Below are 16,372 nucleotides of genomic sequence, written 5' to 3'. Positions count from 1 at the left end.
TAATTTTAAGCTGTTCTATCGTCACATAATAAATATTGTTTCAGATTCTAATATTGTACGTTGGAGGAAGACTGAATTTTCAGTGTTGAGTGTTTAACACAACAAATATTGGTAGGGGTGTACTCCATAATGTACTACACCAACTTCACAGCAGTGTTCTGTGCAGGCTTCCTTGCAGGCGGTTTATAAGATGTGAATAATGTTTTATGATGCACGTGAAAGAGTCCATATATGGCCTTCAGTAAAGTGGGTCAGGATGGCTGATGAAAATTGGAATTACCCCTAAAGTTGTGACAGCCCTCCATATTAAATTTAAAAGCAGTTGTTTAACGTTTTAGTGCAGATAGGTCACAGGTAAGTAGAAAGACCTAACTGCCACATTAAGACTCTTTTTTACTTTGTGCAGAATGCCTAATGAGACACCAGTTGATAGAAGTTTAGTATTTTAATAATTACTAATACTTGCTTAATTTGAATGAAATATTTGTCAGTTTACGAGAAGTGGTAGAACAATTGTGAAATATGAACTTGCACAGCAAGGGGAAGTAGCATGTAAGGTTGACAAACTTACTTCCCATCTGTGAGCCAATTGTCTAAAAAATGTGGGACTCTCGACATCTCACAACCCTATGGGCCTTCATGGCCTGTTACAGGGATAGCTTTAACGTTTTATAGAATATTAGGCCAAGAATGCATATAAAGAAGGGTTTTGTAATGCTGTGCAGTCCTAGAGAAGTCCATCAACATCTCATGAACATACTGCCTCAATATTCATGGACAAAGAGTATATCAAGCGAGAAAGCGGCCTCCGTAGTCTAGGGGTAACGTTCCCACCTCATGACTCAAGGTATGAGGGTTCAAACCTGGCGGAGGTCATGGAATTTTTAAGGGCAGAAAAATTCAGGGAACAAGCCCTCTGGGAGGGACTTTAAGCCGGGGGTCCCGTGTCGTAGATTTATGGCATGTAAAAGATCCTCATGTCTCTAGGAGACCTCTGAGAAAAATTAGGCAATAATTTCGCCCAAGTAGTTTCCAGTGCCTCTGGTAGATGGGGGAAATATCAGGTACCGACAGCCGACCTCGTTGGCTGAATGGGGCCGATAGCATGCACCAATACCGGTAGGGTATGGTGACAGAAGAAATTAAAGGGGGATGCACAATGGACCAATAACTGGTCTAAGTGCATGGGGAAACCCACCCCCTCTAATAATAATAATAATGTCAAGCGAGAAACCAACAAGAAACAGGAAAAAAGCAGATCCTGCCACATTTACTTCCTGCTTCTTGCCAGTTTCCTGGTTAGCTTACACTTTGGCCCTGAATATGGAAGCAGTTTGTTCCTCTGAAATATCAGTGTACATTTGTTGGACCACAAAGTGTTACTTCCTGAAGATAAGTCCTAGTCATCACTGTTAGAATCCAAAATGCAACAAGGATATGTACGAGGGTGTACCAAAAAGAAACCGAACTTTTTTTTTTTAACTTATTTATTCAAATTTTAAGCACAAATCTTCAATCCCCTTCAAAGTACTCTCCACTTACACTAATACACTTGTCTAGTCTTTTATTCCATTTTTCAAAACATTGTCTAAATTCATCTTTTGAGATGCTTGACAGCACCTCCGTCGTTTTTTCCTTCACCTCAGCAACATCAGCAAAACGCTTTCCTTTCATGTCTCTTTTCATTCGAGGACTCAGGACTCTTCTTTCAAAGCACAGCATGCTTCCACACGGCCTTGTTTTTGTTCAGCAGTCAGCAGTCGTGGCACGAATTTCGCAGCCACCCTTTTCATTCCCAAATCTTCTGTCAAAATTCGCTGAACTGAGCTCCAAGTCACTCCCGACAGCTCCACGATTTCTTCAATGGTCCGTCGTCGATCTTCCTTGATGATTTCACGAATTTTTTCAACATTTTCATGTGTTTGGGCCGTGGAAGGACGACCAGAACGAGGTTTGTCATCAATTGACATTTCACCATTTTTGAAACGGGGAAACCACTCAAACACTTGAGTTTTCCCCATAGCATCGTCCTTGTACGCCGTTTTTAACACTTCAAGAGTTTCTGTTCCACTTTTCCCGAGCAAAAAGCAGAATTTCACCGCCGCACGCTGTTCACGAAAATCAGCCATTGCAAAAATGACGATCACACAAAACAGTTGTCACCATAAACTCTGCCGAAACTAGTCCTTACCTTCTGAAGCAACGGTAGTCAGCTTATTGACTCAGGAATGTTAGCTCTATGCACTCATAGCGGTAAAACGCAGTACTACAAAAGCTCTGCCCACAAAAAAATTAGTTTGGTTTCTTTTGGGTACCCCATCGTATAATTTGGTACATTTGTGTTACTGATGTAGTTGAACTCCTTTCCTTCTAGGCACTTCCTGAAGATGCCCACTTGAGGGTGAATGGGAAACTCCATATTTCTCTGACTCGAGTTTATGATGGAAAGAATGTTATTGTTTCTCAGTTCAGTAGCAGAGAGGACCTTGTTCAGGTGAGACAGATTGCAGAAGAAATGTGGAGTATGGTTCATTTAGCAGAACTGGGAAAACTTTATCTCCTTTGATAACTGCAAGTAATTCTAAATACTGTTTAAGATAAGTCTGAATGGCTGTGATGAAAGTATGTTATTTGACTCACACATGTATAATGGATATCATCCATGATTTTGTTCTGATGAAAGAAATAACATTTCACAAGCTGGCTGTGCTATCTTTGACATATGAAATTATGAAACGTACTGTGTTGGGTCCAATAGATGGATACCTGGGTCAGGAATGGGGATTGGCTCCATCTAGTGGACTCAGCAAAACATGCTTTATACTTTTGTCTGGTGACAGGAACAGAGCTGGCTTTCAAAATGTTTTGCCACTTTTTCCAGAATGAGATGATGGAAAATGTTCCATTATGTTTGCCTCAGTTTAAGCCATGCTTATTTCATTGAACTCAGGTGTTCATCCTATCACGATATTAATCTACTCTGTTATCCTTACAGGCTCTCCTGGCGACCTCATTTATTCCAGTTTTCTCTGGAATTCTCCCTCCCAGGTTCCATGGAATACGATATATGGACGGAGGGTTTAGTGATAACTTGCCCATGCTAGACGAAAACACTATTACTGTGAGCCCATTCTGTGGAGAGAGTGACATTTGCCCCCGTGACTTGTCGTCTCAACTTTTTCATGTAAGTTAAAGGCATGCAAATCATGCAATGAGATAAGATAAAACACTATTTAAAAAAGTAATAAAATATATCCAGTTCATTCATTTCAGTACTATAAAGAAATTGTTTAAGATGAATGATGGTATCAGTATTCTATAGTAAAATGGAATTTTATGTAACCGCCGTTTTTCTGTTTCACAGATAAATTTCTCGAACACAAGTATTGAGCTGTCTCGTCATAACATCTATAGGTTAGTCAGGATACTGTTTCCACCAAAGCCAGAGGTGAGATGACAAGCCAGATGTTTTGAACATGTTTAACATAAACTATTATGGAGCTGATGAAAAACAGTGTAATGCCAAATTTATTTGATTGAAATGTGGAAACAGATAAATATTTTCTAAGGGTTAATTTAATGTTCTTTTCTTATCTTTGTCAGGTTTTGTCTAACATGTGCAAACAAGGATTTGATGATGCACTGATGTTCCTGCACAGGAATAACCTCATCAGCTGCACAAGATGTTTGGCTGTTCAGTCAACATATGTCATATCAGAGACCATGGATGAGAGTCTTGAATTTGACCCAGAGTGTCAAGAATGCAAAATTCACAGACAAGTGAGTGTCATAGGCTTAAACAAATAGCTTCATATGCAGTTCTGTAGAATGTGGTTCTTAATTGTATTTTAACTTTTTTCACTCAAGCATTGTGGGCTGCTGTGTTAACTTCCATTCCACTTCCAATGTGGCAAATCAGAATTGTAATTAAGATCTAAAAGTTTGTGATGATGGTAAATTGTTACAATTAATATGTTGCTGGACATTATCCATCATCTTGTCTGTTCTTAAAAAACCGCCTAGTTTCTATTAAAAACACAACATTTCGGGAACTGGAATCTGAAGACGGGGACAGATTCCAGTTCCCGAAACGCTGTGTTTTTAATAGAAACTATACGGTTTTTTTAGAACAGACAAGATGATGGATAATGTCCAGCAACATATTAATTGTAACAGAATTGTAATTATTTAAAAAAATATTTTTGTGGTTCAATTTAAATCTGTAAATGTGGCTAAATTATTTCTTCAGATTTTAATTACTTACCATGTTGAAGGGGGGCATGCAGTAACATAGCTGGTTGAGGCACCATGCTACAAGCCAGAAGATTGCAGGTTTGAATCCCGATGAGGTTATTGGATTTTTTAGTTGACCTTATCCTTCCAACGTCACTATGACCCTGGGGTTGATTAAGCCTCTTAACAGAAATGAGTACCAGGAATCTTCCTGGGGAGTAAAGGGTGGCAGGAGTGTAAGGCTGACAACCTTACTGCCATCTGTGAGCTGACTGTCTAGAAAATGTGGGAGCCTCAGTGTCCCACTACAACCGTACGGGCCTTCATGGCATGTTACGGGGATAATTTTACCTTAACCATATTGAAGAAGAAACATGATTACATAAGGTTAGATGTTCTCACATCACTGAATATTAAGACTGCACTCTTCTGGGATGTAATGCCTTATAGTCTGGTAGATGGTTACCAACATTTTTGAGGAACCTACTGTCTGCAGATCATTGATAAACCATCTCCTATACTGTACAACATCACATCCCAGAAGACTGCAGTCTTGAGAAACGAAAGCAATTTAATGATAAATTCATATTTTGATAAATGTTTCAGGAAGCACTTGTCTCAAAACTCCCGGACACCATACTGTCCCTTTTTGAAGAAGCAATGGAGTCTGCCAACCAGGGTATTGTAAACTGGATATTCAAGCATCGTGGGTTGAAGGTTCTGTCTGTTCTCAGCTTGCCATACACCTTGCCTGCTGAAATTATCTACGCCACGTTCACAAAGTATGCACCTGAAACAGGGTTATTTCTGTATCTGATGCAGTTTTCTGCATGCAGAAGGAAAATCGTGATTTTAAAATGAATTTGAATTCCATGAAGTATATAGCCAGTGGCCTATGTATGCTAGCAGTATGATCTCACTGACCTCAAACATAAGCAAACTTTCTACCATAATTACTAGCATCCTCATACTCTTGCTCTTCTTCCTACCCACTCTCTTTCAACTTTTAACATTTCCAGCTCCTCAGTTCCTTCCCATACGCTTCCTTCTGTGTGTTTTCCCCTCCTTCCTCTTGGTATTCCTCTTACATGTTTCATTTTCTCTTTAGTATCAAGTTAAAATCTCATTTTGGGGATTATATTTGTTCATTTATAAAGCATATCCATACCAATTTATTCTGTTATTTATTGAGTTACATATAAATTCTCACTTGTGCCTAGCATACTTTTCTTTTTAATGAAAAAACCATTACGACTTAGTTATTTAAAATTATTGATGTTGCGAAAAGGCATCTGTGTGAGTAAGCAACTTTCTGATTGTATATTTATATTAGTGACATTTTAGATTTAAATATCTGAGGGGTACATGCATGAATTATGCATTATTTAGTAATATTGTAGAAAGATGGGTAAAGTTACAATACCATTTTCCTGGTGTTAGTTATGTTGGTAACACCGTACACACACACTCTTATGAATTTCGTGTGGTTGGAAATGCAACATTCAGAAGCCTGACAAATCACTATGGCAGCCACGTTCACTCTCGGCATGTAACGAATCACAGAATGAGGTAAGCAGAAGGCATTACAGATGGGTTACATGTTGCTTTGTTGCTTTTATGAACTAGTAAGTCTGTGTGTGCTTTGTAAGTTAAAGTTTTTTATTCAATGTCAATTCCTGTCTGGTTCATATCCTATGATTACACAACAGAAATGCAAAACTGAGTAATCAGTATTAGTTTGCTATAGTAGTCAGTTGCTTTGTTCTCGCACATTAAATGGATAAAGTATTACAAAACTGGTCATTTGAACATTGACATAACAGAACTGAAGTATGGAAATTGACAAAGAAATATGAGCCAAGAAGAAAAATACAGACTTAAAAGATGAAGTTCCAGAAATGTGGGTGGCTATTATTAAAAGGTCAGATTATGAATATGCAATGTACAACATTAGAAATGAATAATACTGAATTTAAATAATAAAATTATGAATAGTAGAAATAACTGGACATGCCATGCGTAAAGAGTGGAACTTTAACATACACATGGACAAATAATGAACTTTATATTCAAAGGAAGAAAATTCAATGGATTATGGAGGAATGGAGCTATTCAATAGGACTGAACAGAACTGAAAGCACATTTGTTGACTTTGATGATGGTGATGAAGATTATTAAACATGAGACTAGAAAATGTTCGCCCATTTAAGAATTTTATTCTGGGGCATGAGACATTAGAAATGCATACAAAATTTTGGTAGAAAAAGAGACCCCTTGGAAGTCACAAGCATAAACAGGAGGATTATATAGAAATGAATTGTATGGTTCAGATGTAGGACTTAGTGGCAGGGTCTTGTGAACTGCAGTGAACCTTCAGGTTTCATGAATTGCTGCAAATTCCTTGAAAAGGTGACTGTTAGCTTCTCAAGATAGACTCTCTTTCATGGAGATGGTCTTGTACATATATTCATTCACCAGTGTCATGTGACTGAAACACTAAAATACAGATGGCTATGGTTTGGAATTCATTAAATTTGTCTACCGCTTGTTATGTCATGTTTGAAAGCTGAGACACATCTTGCAAAATCTGTAATGCCTCTGCTTAAATGTGTTCTGCAATTTGCTGCATATGTGGGTTTTTGTTTTTGCTTCTTCCCTTTTGGAATGTGCCATGAGTGTTGTTTATGCATTGTGCTTGAAAATGGGGAATTCTTGTCTTCTCAAACTTTCTTATAATGTTGGATCATGTTTTTATTTGAAATTCTCACAATGGTCAGTATGAATATTGTTCTTTTTGGTAATATGACCCTGTATACTGTTGCTAGATCCTTACTGACATTTCATAGGAATGTGCTACCTTAGTCTTCAAGTAAAATAACCGTCTTAGGAGCCTTGTATTTTTTTCATAATTCTCATTTTATTGGTCTGCTCAGGGCTCTAATGTTCCCTCTCCCTGTATCTGTACCACTCAACCTTGCCCAGCATACCCTTATACCCTGAAGATGGAGGCAGCACATATCTCTGAACATCATAAAGGTGTACTAGACTTTGCAGCATGACATCCCAGAAGACAGCAATCTCCATATTTTTATTTAATAAATTTACTGTAATTATTTTCTTGGTTTGGCTTCAAGATTACATTTCATAGTGTAATAATATTGTGTATATGTGGAACTAAAATTATTATGCTGTTACTGGTAGCTCTAAATGACATGGCAGAAAATAGGCAAGATATGAGTTGATTTTTTGATGATTATTATATTGAAGCATAAATTTTTATGTTAATATTTCATATACTTTTAGAGAAGGAAGATATATTATGATGGGGGCATTCTATTTCTCTCTCATATGGTGATGAAATTGAAAATACTTAATGATTCACATGTTATATACTGTTGTTGGTTGCACAGTTCAGCCAAAGTTGATTTTCCTTCTTTCATTGATCACACTCTTCAATTTGGAATAAATGTCATATGTTAAAGAGTACTGATGATGATTTCTTGATTAGATTCATGGCGAATGCACCGAATCTGTGCAGCAACGTGTGGCTATTGGGTCAGTACCTGTTGAACCAGCTGTTAGCCCTCCTAAACAAAATGAACAAGAAACATCAGCAGCCCAGTACCAAAGTCAGATGTCAGCTTGCAATTACCGAATTTGGAGGCAGTAAGTGTTGGTGTCTCTGTTATTTAGGGTGTACAGTAAAATCCCATAAAAGGTTTCTTTGGAGAACAGTGTTCATTCATTCATCTGTAATCTGTCAAGACAACAGGTCCACAGTCTCTTCCAAAACAGTTCCTCCACTTAATGTGATCTAGAGCTTTCTCCTTCAAATGAAAATATCCTCTTCTGTCCCCAAGGTCATCCAGCATCTTCTTACGTCTTCTTCCTCGTCTTCTGGTCACTTCTATCTGCCCCTCTATCTTTCCTTCAATAACTTCTTTTAGAAGGCAGTTACCGCGTAAGATATGACCAATCCAATTAGCCTTCCGTTTTCTTATTTCGTGTAGGATAGTCCTCTGTTCACTGACTCTAAATAACACTTTTTCATTTCTCACATAATCGGTCCAACTGATCTTCTCCATCCTTCTCCAACACCACATTTCGAAGCTTTCCAGGTGTTTCTGATCTACAGTGTATTTGAACATTAAACTGAGGTAAATCTTGAATATTGGTACCATAACACTGAGGTGCTGACTTGGGATGATTGAAATTGAATGTTAATTGAGGATATAAACCTGAAGGGAACATTGAATGGGGATCCTATACATATTGTGACATGTTGCGCAATGGAGGACACCCCCTCCCTCCCCCAGCAGTGACGTGGCGGGTGAGTCAGCGCTCCGCCCCCCCCCCTCCGCACTGTGACATGGCACACAACGCCGCTGTCAACACAGCGTCAGGCAACAGCGGTACCGATTATGTAACAGGCAAACACTGCGACTATATAAGAGAACTACACAGCCGCCGAAGTCAGTTAAAAGTGTACCAGCGACCGAAGACAGTTCTCAAGTCAGCAGTGAACAAGTTAAAGGTGTATCAGCCGCCGAAGTGAGTTCTCAAGTCAGCAGTGGACGAGTTAGTGTGTGAGCTGGAGCAACACAGTTGGAGTATAGCAGCAGTTGTGGAAAGAAGCACCGGACACGTATGTGATAATCAGTGATAGTTCGTGATAACTGAGTAATAATTGGGAGTGTGTAATACAGTGACACTTATATAGCTCCCGTACTGTGAATACGTGTAGACTACTGAAGATAGAGTGAACAGATTATTGTGAATAGGGTTATAAAGTGTGAAACCCCGCAGAGTGAAGAGATTATTGCGAATAGGGTTATAAAGTGTGAAACCCTGCAACAGTGTTAAATCAATTGTAGCCGATACTTGTAGGTTGTTAAATAAACCAATTAACAATCCGAACGGCGTCTTCAGTGTCTAACACGTTACAATATATATATTTAGCTGAAAGTATTGAGATGACAGTGTGACTGAAATTGCTTTTATTATTCAGTTGTGTTTTAGCTTTAGGTTAAATTTTGGTCTGTTTTATTACAGCCAAATATGACATAGAGAGCACTGAGGACACTCCTGTTGCTGTGAAGAATAAGATGAATATTAACTTCACACTCAATCTTGATGAAAGGTGAGTGACTTCATTTAAATAATGTGATTTTTGTATTCCTATAATACAAGTATGGTCTCCTGGCTTGTAACGCCATATATAGTCTGTAAGAAACAAAGGGTTCTGCTGGTCACTTCTTTCTTGTTTCTTGCTTAACCTACTGTAAACAGAGACATTATTTTCCTCAGAAAAATTGGGCTCTCTCCTAATCACACTGTACTCTTCTTTTCTGACTTGATTACGAGAAGGAAATTCCTGTTGATCAAGAGAAAATTTAGTCTGTATTTATCATAAAACCCTTCCTTTGTAGAATGTTTTAACCCACTGTGTCCTAATAACAAGCCTGTGCTACCACATAAGTCTGACTTAACCTTTTCCAAGTTGTTTCATCTGTCATGTCCTCCGCGGTATTCAGGCTGGCTCTGAGGCCCATCCAGCCTTGTATGCAGTAGGTATCATGGGCTGTTTCATGAGGGATAAAGCAGCTGGGCCACAAAGCTGCCCCCTCACCTTTGTCTAGTGCTCACTTTAAGAAATCATGGAGCTATACCTCCACTCCCCATACTTCTTTATGGCATTGTATGTAATTATGCATCAGGGGCAGCTTTTATCTTTTGGGAATTTCAGTAGGATTTCAAGGTCATTAAATGTGTTACTGAAAGATCTGTTAAGGAATGATTTAATAAACATTAGAAGTTGTCAGCAAGTGTAGGAAAAAATCTTGGATTATTGAATAAACACCACAAGAAGTTGTATTCTGTGGTGTAGGGAGGCTTAGCCATGCTGAGACACCAAGCCTCAGGGGGTCCCTTTCTGCCTTCAAGTAGCCTATATTTATCTGTAAATATTAATCATTTTGTCAGATTGGTGTATTAGCCTCAGTAATAAAGATAAAATGGATATGTAACTTCATGTGATATCTGTAGTAGATGAAATAGCACTGGAGCAGGTTTATCTCCACAAATTTCTTCAGTTTCCCCCTACAAATCATCGCTCCACCATCGCTGCATACTCATCTGTCATCATCCCATGAGGTGTGTGATAGCCCTGACCAGACAGAACATTATTAGGGACTCGTCCTTTAAGCTGAGGGATTCATCCCTGAGCCAGAACTTGGCTGGTAACAGAGGAAAGATTTTTTTTCTTAATAATAAATAAGGGCACTATCATAAGATGACTTCAGGATCACCAAATTTAGGTCATTTAAAATTTCCATTTTAACACTTCGCACATTGCAGTGCTGGATAGCCACACAGCTTCTGGTGTGTTTAGGGTTGTCATGGGTGGGATGCCTAGTCACATAGGGGCTCAAATGTGTTACTGCATATGACTACTAATAAATCTATATGACATAATTCAAAGATAAATATGTTCTAATCTGTTTTGTTTGTGTCTCCATTAGAAATCCATCTGAAACAACAAATGTACGGAAATTGCCACCAACACTGTCAAGACAGCCAAGCCTTACCGTGAATTACACTGATCGTGGGGCACAGGTGGAAGACGACACATTTGAACACATTTTGCAAGAGACAGCACATCATGATACTGTGATGGCTTTTTATTATATGGATGAGAACAACAAGGTACAGTTCTTTGAGCAAAATGTTTATTTTTGTCTCCCCCTCTGTGTGTCCCTTCTTGTCAGTCTCATCTTTAGGACTGTGGACTAAAGCTGAGAGTTGTGGGATATTGCCAGTTACTAATCATATGCAAACTATTGCACTGTCAGCTTGAACCAACAGAATCTCAGTATGTGCGTGACAATTCCTGCACTACTCTATAAACTCTTGTCTACAATTTGTGTTGCAGGTTAAAGTAACAGAGATAGTTGATGTAACGGACGCAGATTCCAGCATTGTGCTATCACCAGAAGAATGCGAAAACAATATTCAACTGGAATTTGATGATGATGATGAGTGGCTCTCACAACATGTCATGCAAACAGAAGGTCAGTATCACAGTGACATCACCAGATTAACTATTTTTCATATTGTGATGGTACTTTGGTGGGTTTGTGATAAGTTCCTGAACCCTTTGAGATACAGTGCATCAGGAAGAAGTCTTCTCTTTTTCTTGACTGCTGTCCTCTTCTTTTCCCTTCACCCTTTTATTATTATCTCTGTTCTCTAACTTCTTATATTTCTTCTCCTCTTCCAGCCCCTTCACTTTCCCTTACTTCATGTTATCTTCATCAGGCCAAGTTCATCTAGCAGCAATGCTCTGCACTTGTATTTGGGAGGCGCTCGGTTCAAATGGCAGATGGGATACTGGTTATCTTGAGATTTTTATGATTTTCCTCAGTTCCCCTGGAGAGTTGCTGGGCTATCATACCTCTATAAGGCTGTGATCACCTACTTTCAAATCCGTTCCAATTCATTATTCTGTAATCAACCTACTACCTGAAGCTATGTACAGTAGTTCAGATAGTAACATCATAAAATAACCCACATATTTGCACACACATAGTCATTATTATTATCATCTTATCTTTTCCTCCCCTGCCTCTTTCTTCCTCCTTCCCTGTTTTCTTTTTCAGCACTGTCACTCACAGTTATGCATTTTGGGTTTGAAAGGGTTAATAAAATGTATTACCTTTTTATTCTTTTACACGGGTTTGAATGGCAGAACCAAACTTGTGGATCTGCAACAGGCCTTGGGGCCTAATCCTTGGTGTAGGAGCAGATATGGACTTGACATATCATCTTCCTCACCAGCTTGAGTGAGGGTGTTGGAGAACAGGGTGCTGAGGAGAATAAATGGATGTAAGAGGGAGGAAGTAACAGCAGGATGGAAAAAATTGTGTAATCAGTAGGAGGTTCACAATTTATACTTTTCACTGGATACGATTAGGGTGGCCGAACAAGGGAGCATGAGATAGGCAGGACATGTAGCTAACATGAGAAATGGATGCAGAATTTTAGTCTGAATACTGCAACAAAGAGACCACTTGGAACATCTATCTGTAAGTAAGAGAATAATATTAAAAGTAAATCTTAAAGAAGTGTGATGTGTGGATCAGCTTGAGATTCTTGGAAACATGATAATGAGTCTTCAAATTTCTGAAATCTCTGAGGACATAATAGCCTTTCAGCTCCATGGAGTTTGTAAATGTTTCATAATAAAATATGTTGAAGAATGAACTGGGACCAGATTCATAAATGATTGAGATCTTTGGGCAGAGTCTGTTTGTGCCCTGAGTTCTAGTCCAAGCTTGACAGACATTAATCTGCCTGAAAAGCTATTATAGTTCAAGAATATTCTTCTTTTGTGAAGCTACAATACTGGTAGTGGTAGTAGAAGTTAACTGGTAAGTTGGATTTGAAGTTCCTGCAGTGGTAACTATGAAAAATATAGTATTGTTGGTTGTAAGTCTGAGAGACGGGCCCAACTTGGCACAGTCTTCTGCTGGTTTCTTGCATGGCTTACTTTTTGACCTTGAAGATGATGGCATTGTGTTCCTCAGAAATAGGCTGTCTCAGAACTACACAATGTCACAACCTGGAAGACCTATACTCTTCAAATGTGAGTTACTTTTAAGCGAGATTAATTTTTTTCTGTACTGTTACAGATGATCTATATTATGGGGAAGATGAGCTGCGAATGTCTGATGTTTCAGTGGAGGAAGGCAATGTTGATGGTGCCGATTCAAGAAATATCTTCTCAGACCCTGAAAGCGAATGGAATAGTCCTGAAACTTATAGGAAACTGTCTGCAGAAAAGTTGAATAACATGAAGGAGGCATTTAGTCTTTCACCAAATTCTCTGCCAGAGTCTGACCAGCGCACTGATGATGAACTTGGTGATCAGCCCCTACAAAGAAAGCCCTCATATGTCATAATGAGCAACCTTGTATGAACTGCTGTATCTCATCCTCTCAAGGGGGATATTTGCACCTATGATGGCTGAGAACTGCAGTTTCCACCAAGAGGTGGGAAGGTTTGATGTATAGAACAAATCAAAGATATGTGATATATACCTCAGAAATAGAGCCTCAAGATGGTCTGTAACCATAAATAAACATGACCAATTTCCTTTTTGAGGTAGTTCAGGCCCTCTAGAAAGTTTTGCACTACATAGGGCCAGTATAAAATCTGAGGTTTTCCTGCTGTTGATTATGTAATGGTGCTCTGGCATATATCATTTAGTACTGCAGATGTGTACCAGTGTTGCAGACAGACAGGGCAGAAGACTTCTACACTGAAAATGGGAGCAATATGTTCCTATTAGATGGTACCCCTTTACCACACTCTGCAGTGTCTTAACCCACAAAACCTCAACATGTGTACATAAAGCCCATTTAAGATTGGTCACAGTGAATCAGGAAATTGAAATCAAACACCTAGAAGCATCACAATATCATGCTAAAATCTGGATCTCCTCCCCCTGCTCATTATTATTAATCTTCCTTCGATGGTGCCTCTTCTGTGGGCATTTCGCAATCAGGCCTCTCCATCTATCTCTGTCTTCCCAGAGCTGCACCTCCCCAGTTTCCTCCCATATGCTTTCTTTATTCTGTGTGATATATTTCCTAATCTGTTCCCTCTTGGGCATTTTCCTTTTAGTTTAATTTTCATAACGTTTATAATTGTGTCTTTGGTCATTTTTTAAACATGTCCATGCTATCTTGTTCTGTTTTTGGGCATTACTTAATATTAATCTGTGTTTGGTCAGTCTTGTGAGTTTACATGAGCTGGGTGAATGACATTTTATCTTTAAATGTGGCAACACTGATGAGAGGAGCTGGGCTAGCGCAGTTGGTATAGTGACTGGCTATGAGTTGGACAATGGAGGTGTCGGAGTTCGAGTCTCAGTAGGGTCAAGAGTTTTCTCTTCTCCACATCATCCAGACTGGATCTGGGGGCCCACCCAGCCTCCTAATCTATGTGTACTGGGGACTGTTTCCATGGGGGTAAAGTGGTGAGGGCTTCAAACTCTCCACTCACTTCCAACCAATGCTGAGTATGAGGAAATGTGGATATATGCATCAACTCACCCATAGGCCTTCATGGCATAGTGCGTAATTAGTCAGGGACAGCTTTACCTCTTAAACATTGACGAGAAGCCAGGTTGAAGGAATGTGCTGTCAGTAAGGGAGCCCATACACATACGAGTCTGGCTTGCGAGTCTGACTCGGCTCAGGTTCCAATGAGCCAGACTTATCCGTGCATAGGTTGCCATACTCGTGTGTGGTGAAATTAATCCGAGCCGGGCTCGCGAGCCACGCTCATCTGTGTATGGGCGGCATAAGACTGAATCTGCTTAAGATCTTACAGAGCTCGTCATCTGTTTAGGGATTATAATTTTACAGTAACCGTAAACAGTGCAGAAAACCAAGCTTCCTTAAAGCTCAAGCCCCCCCTCCTGTAATGATTAGTTTTTACAAGATGAGTTTTAAAACTTTGAAACTTGTCAGTGCGGCTGCTGTAGGGTGGAGAGGTCTTCCTAATTTTCTAGTGTAAACGTTTAAGACCTCGTGTCTTGTTTGTGTACTCAGTGTTAATTTATATATTATTTTTATTGATATATATATATATATATATATATACACATGAAGTAAAAATTGTATTTATATTGTAAATAATATGTTAAAATATGAAATAACTATTTTGTAGGTTTTTATTAAATTTAAATTGTCCTAAACGAATTATAAGGGGTTATTATAGTGGTATGTTACATTGTGTTAGGGGGTTTCCAAACTCTGTCCATCATTTAATATTCATGTTCTGGAAACTATGTTTCCATTGTCAGGTGAAAAAAATTGATATGCAAGTATTCAATTGTTTCCATCAGAGTCCAGTGATTAATGACATCCCCAGCTTCATATCTGAGAATGTAAATGGAAGCAGTTTCTGATGCATCATTTTCTCTTTGGAATGCTGCTAGACAATGGACAAAGTCCAGAAACCCCATAATACAAAGCCAAATTTTCATGTTTAATTGCTGATGTGTAGTATTAAAATGCTGCTTTTCTCTGAATTCTCAAGGGTTTGCTTATGCCATTTGGGAACAAAACAGAGTTCTTCCATAAACACAGGCTGTACATCCAGTAACATTACTTCTATATTTTCTTTTTAATTATGAGGAAGATTTTTTCTATCTATGTCTGCCATACTATATCTGCATCAGATTTTCCTTTTTTTAATTTGGAAAATGTAATTCTTGAACGTTTTGACACTACATTTCAGTCAGTTATTGGATAAGAATTAATCTGAAAATGTAGTTAGCATGACATACCTGCATATTAACTGTAGTTCCTATAGTAAAGCCATAACAAACACAACAGAACATTTATGCTTACATAATCTTTTTCTCTTTTAGTGTCCCAATTTCTTGTATATACACAAATTTGCATTTAATATGTGGTTTCAGCATTTGCTGCACTAGGACAAAAGAAAAAAGGAATATTTGCTATCACATGAAAATCACATAGAGATGAACTTGAATTTTGTTAACATCTTAAAAATGTTATGTTTAATCATTTCTCTACTTGAAAATATGTATAAAAATTTGGACATTTTGTGATATGTGATGGTTACATGATAAAATGGAGGCCAGTTAGACAAATTTAATGTGCTTGTACTTGTTTCAAGTATCTTTTGAAGGTATATGACTGATAACTATTTATTTGGTTTCTCAAGTGGCCATGTTGTAGAGCAATAAAAACCTGTCATTATAGATTGAAGATAACTTCATCCAGGATCATCTTTCCACAGCAAAATAATGCACTGGGAACTGTCACACCTATTTATAGTATTATTTTTGTATGTATATTATGTATAGTTGAATTGTGATTAAATAAATTATCTATTTTGTACATGAGCATTTTCACATGGTACCTGTTTTGATGTTGTCCAGCAGTGGTGTCTAGTTCCCTTGATATGTGTGGATACAAGGTAAGCCCAGAGAAATGTGACTGAGCCCTTCTGATTGAAACAGTAAGGACTTGCAACGCCATGTTTTGTAACAATTTGCTGATAATGTAACTTTCTTGTAAGTTGAAACTTAATATTATTGATA

At 38.4% G+C, this 16,372-nt stretch overlaps 1 protein-coding gene across 2 annotated transcripts in view; it reads left to right on the top strand.

Annotated features, from left to right (window-relative positions):
• The window catches only part of LOC111874154 (patatin-like phospholipase domain-containing protein 2), a 67,149-nt gene extending 50,980 nt beyond the window's left edge, over nt 1–16,169 (top strand). For both annotated transcript variants that reach the window (XM_023869400.2, XM_023869399.2), the window contains exons 3-12: nt 2,375–2,494; nt 2,996–3,184; nt 3,365–3,448; nt 3,604–3,780; nt 4,840–5,015; nt 7,742–7,899; nt 9,286–9,373; nt 10,755–10,938; nt 11,165–11,303; nt 12,924–16,169. In XM_023869400.2, coding sequence (XP_023725168.1) covers nt 2,375–2,494; nt 2,996–3,184; nt 3,365–3,448; nt 3,604–3,780; nt 4,840–5,015; nt 7,742–7,899; nt 9,286–9,373; nt 10,755–10,938; nt 11,165–11,303; nt 12,924–13,210 — 1,602 coding nt within the window. In that variant the 3' untranslated portion in view covers nt 13,211–16,169. The remainder of the gene's footprint in view (nt 1–2,374; nt 2,495–2,995; nt 3,185–3,364; nt 3,449–3,603; nt 3,781–4,839; nt 5,016–7,741; nt 7,900–9,285; nt 9,374–10,754; nt 10,939–11,164; nt 11,304–12,923) is intronic.
• The last annotated feature ends 203 nt before the right edge of the window (nt 16,170–16,372 follow it).

This window comes from Cryptotermes secundus, unplaced genomic scaffold (assembly GCF_002891405.2).
Source record: "Cryptotermes secundus unplaced genomic scaffold, Csec_1.0 scaffold26, whole genome shotgun sequence".
NCBI classification, from domain to species: Eukaryota; Metazoa; Arthropoda; class Insecta; order Blattodea; family Kalotermitidae; genus Cryptotermes; species Cryptotermes secundus.
The sequence above is the reverse complement of the archived record's forward strand: the minus strand, read 5'-3'. Positions and strand labels throughout refer to the sequence as shown.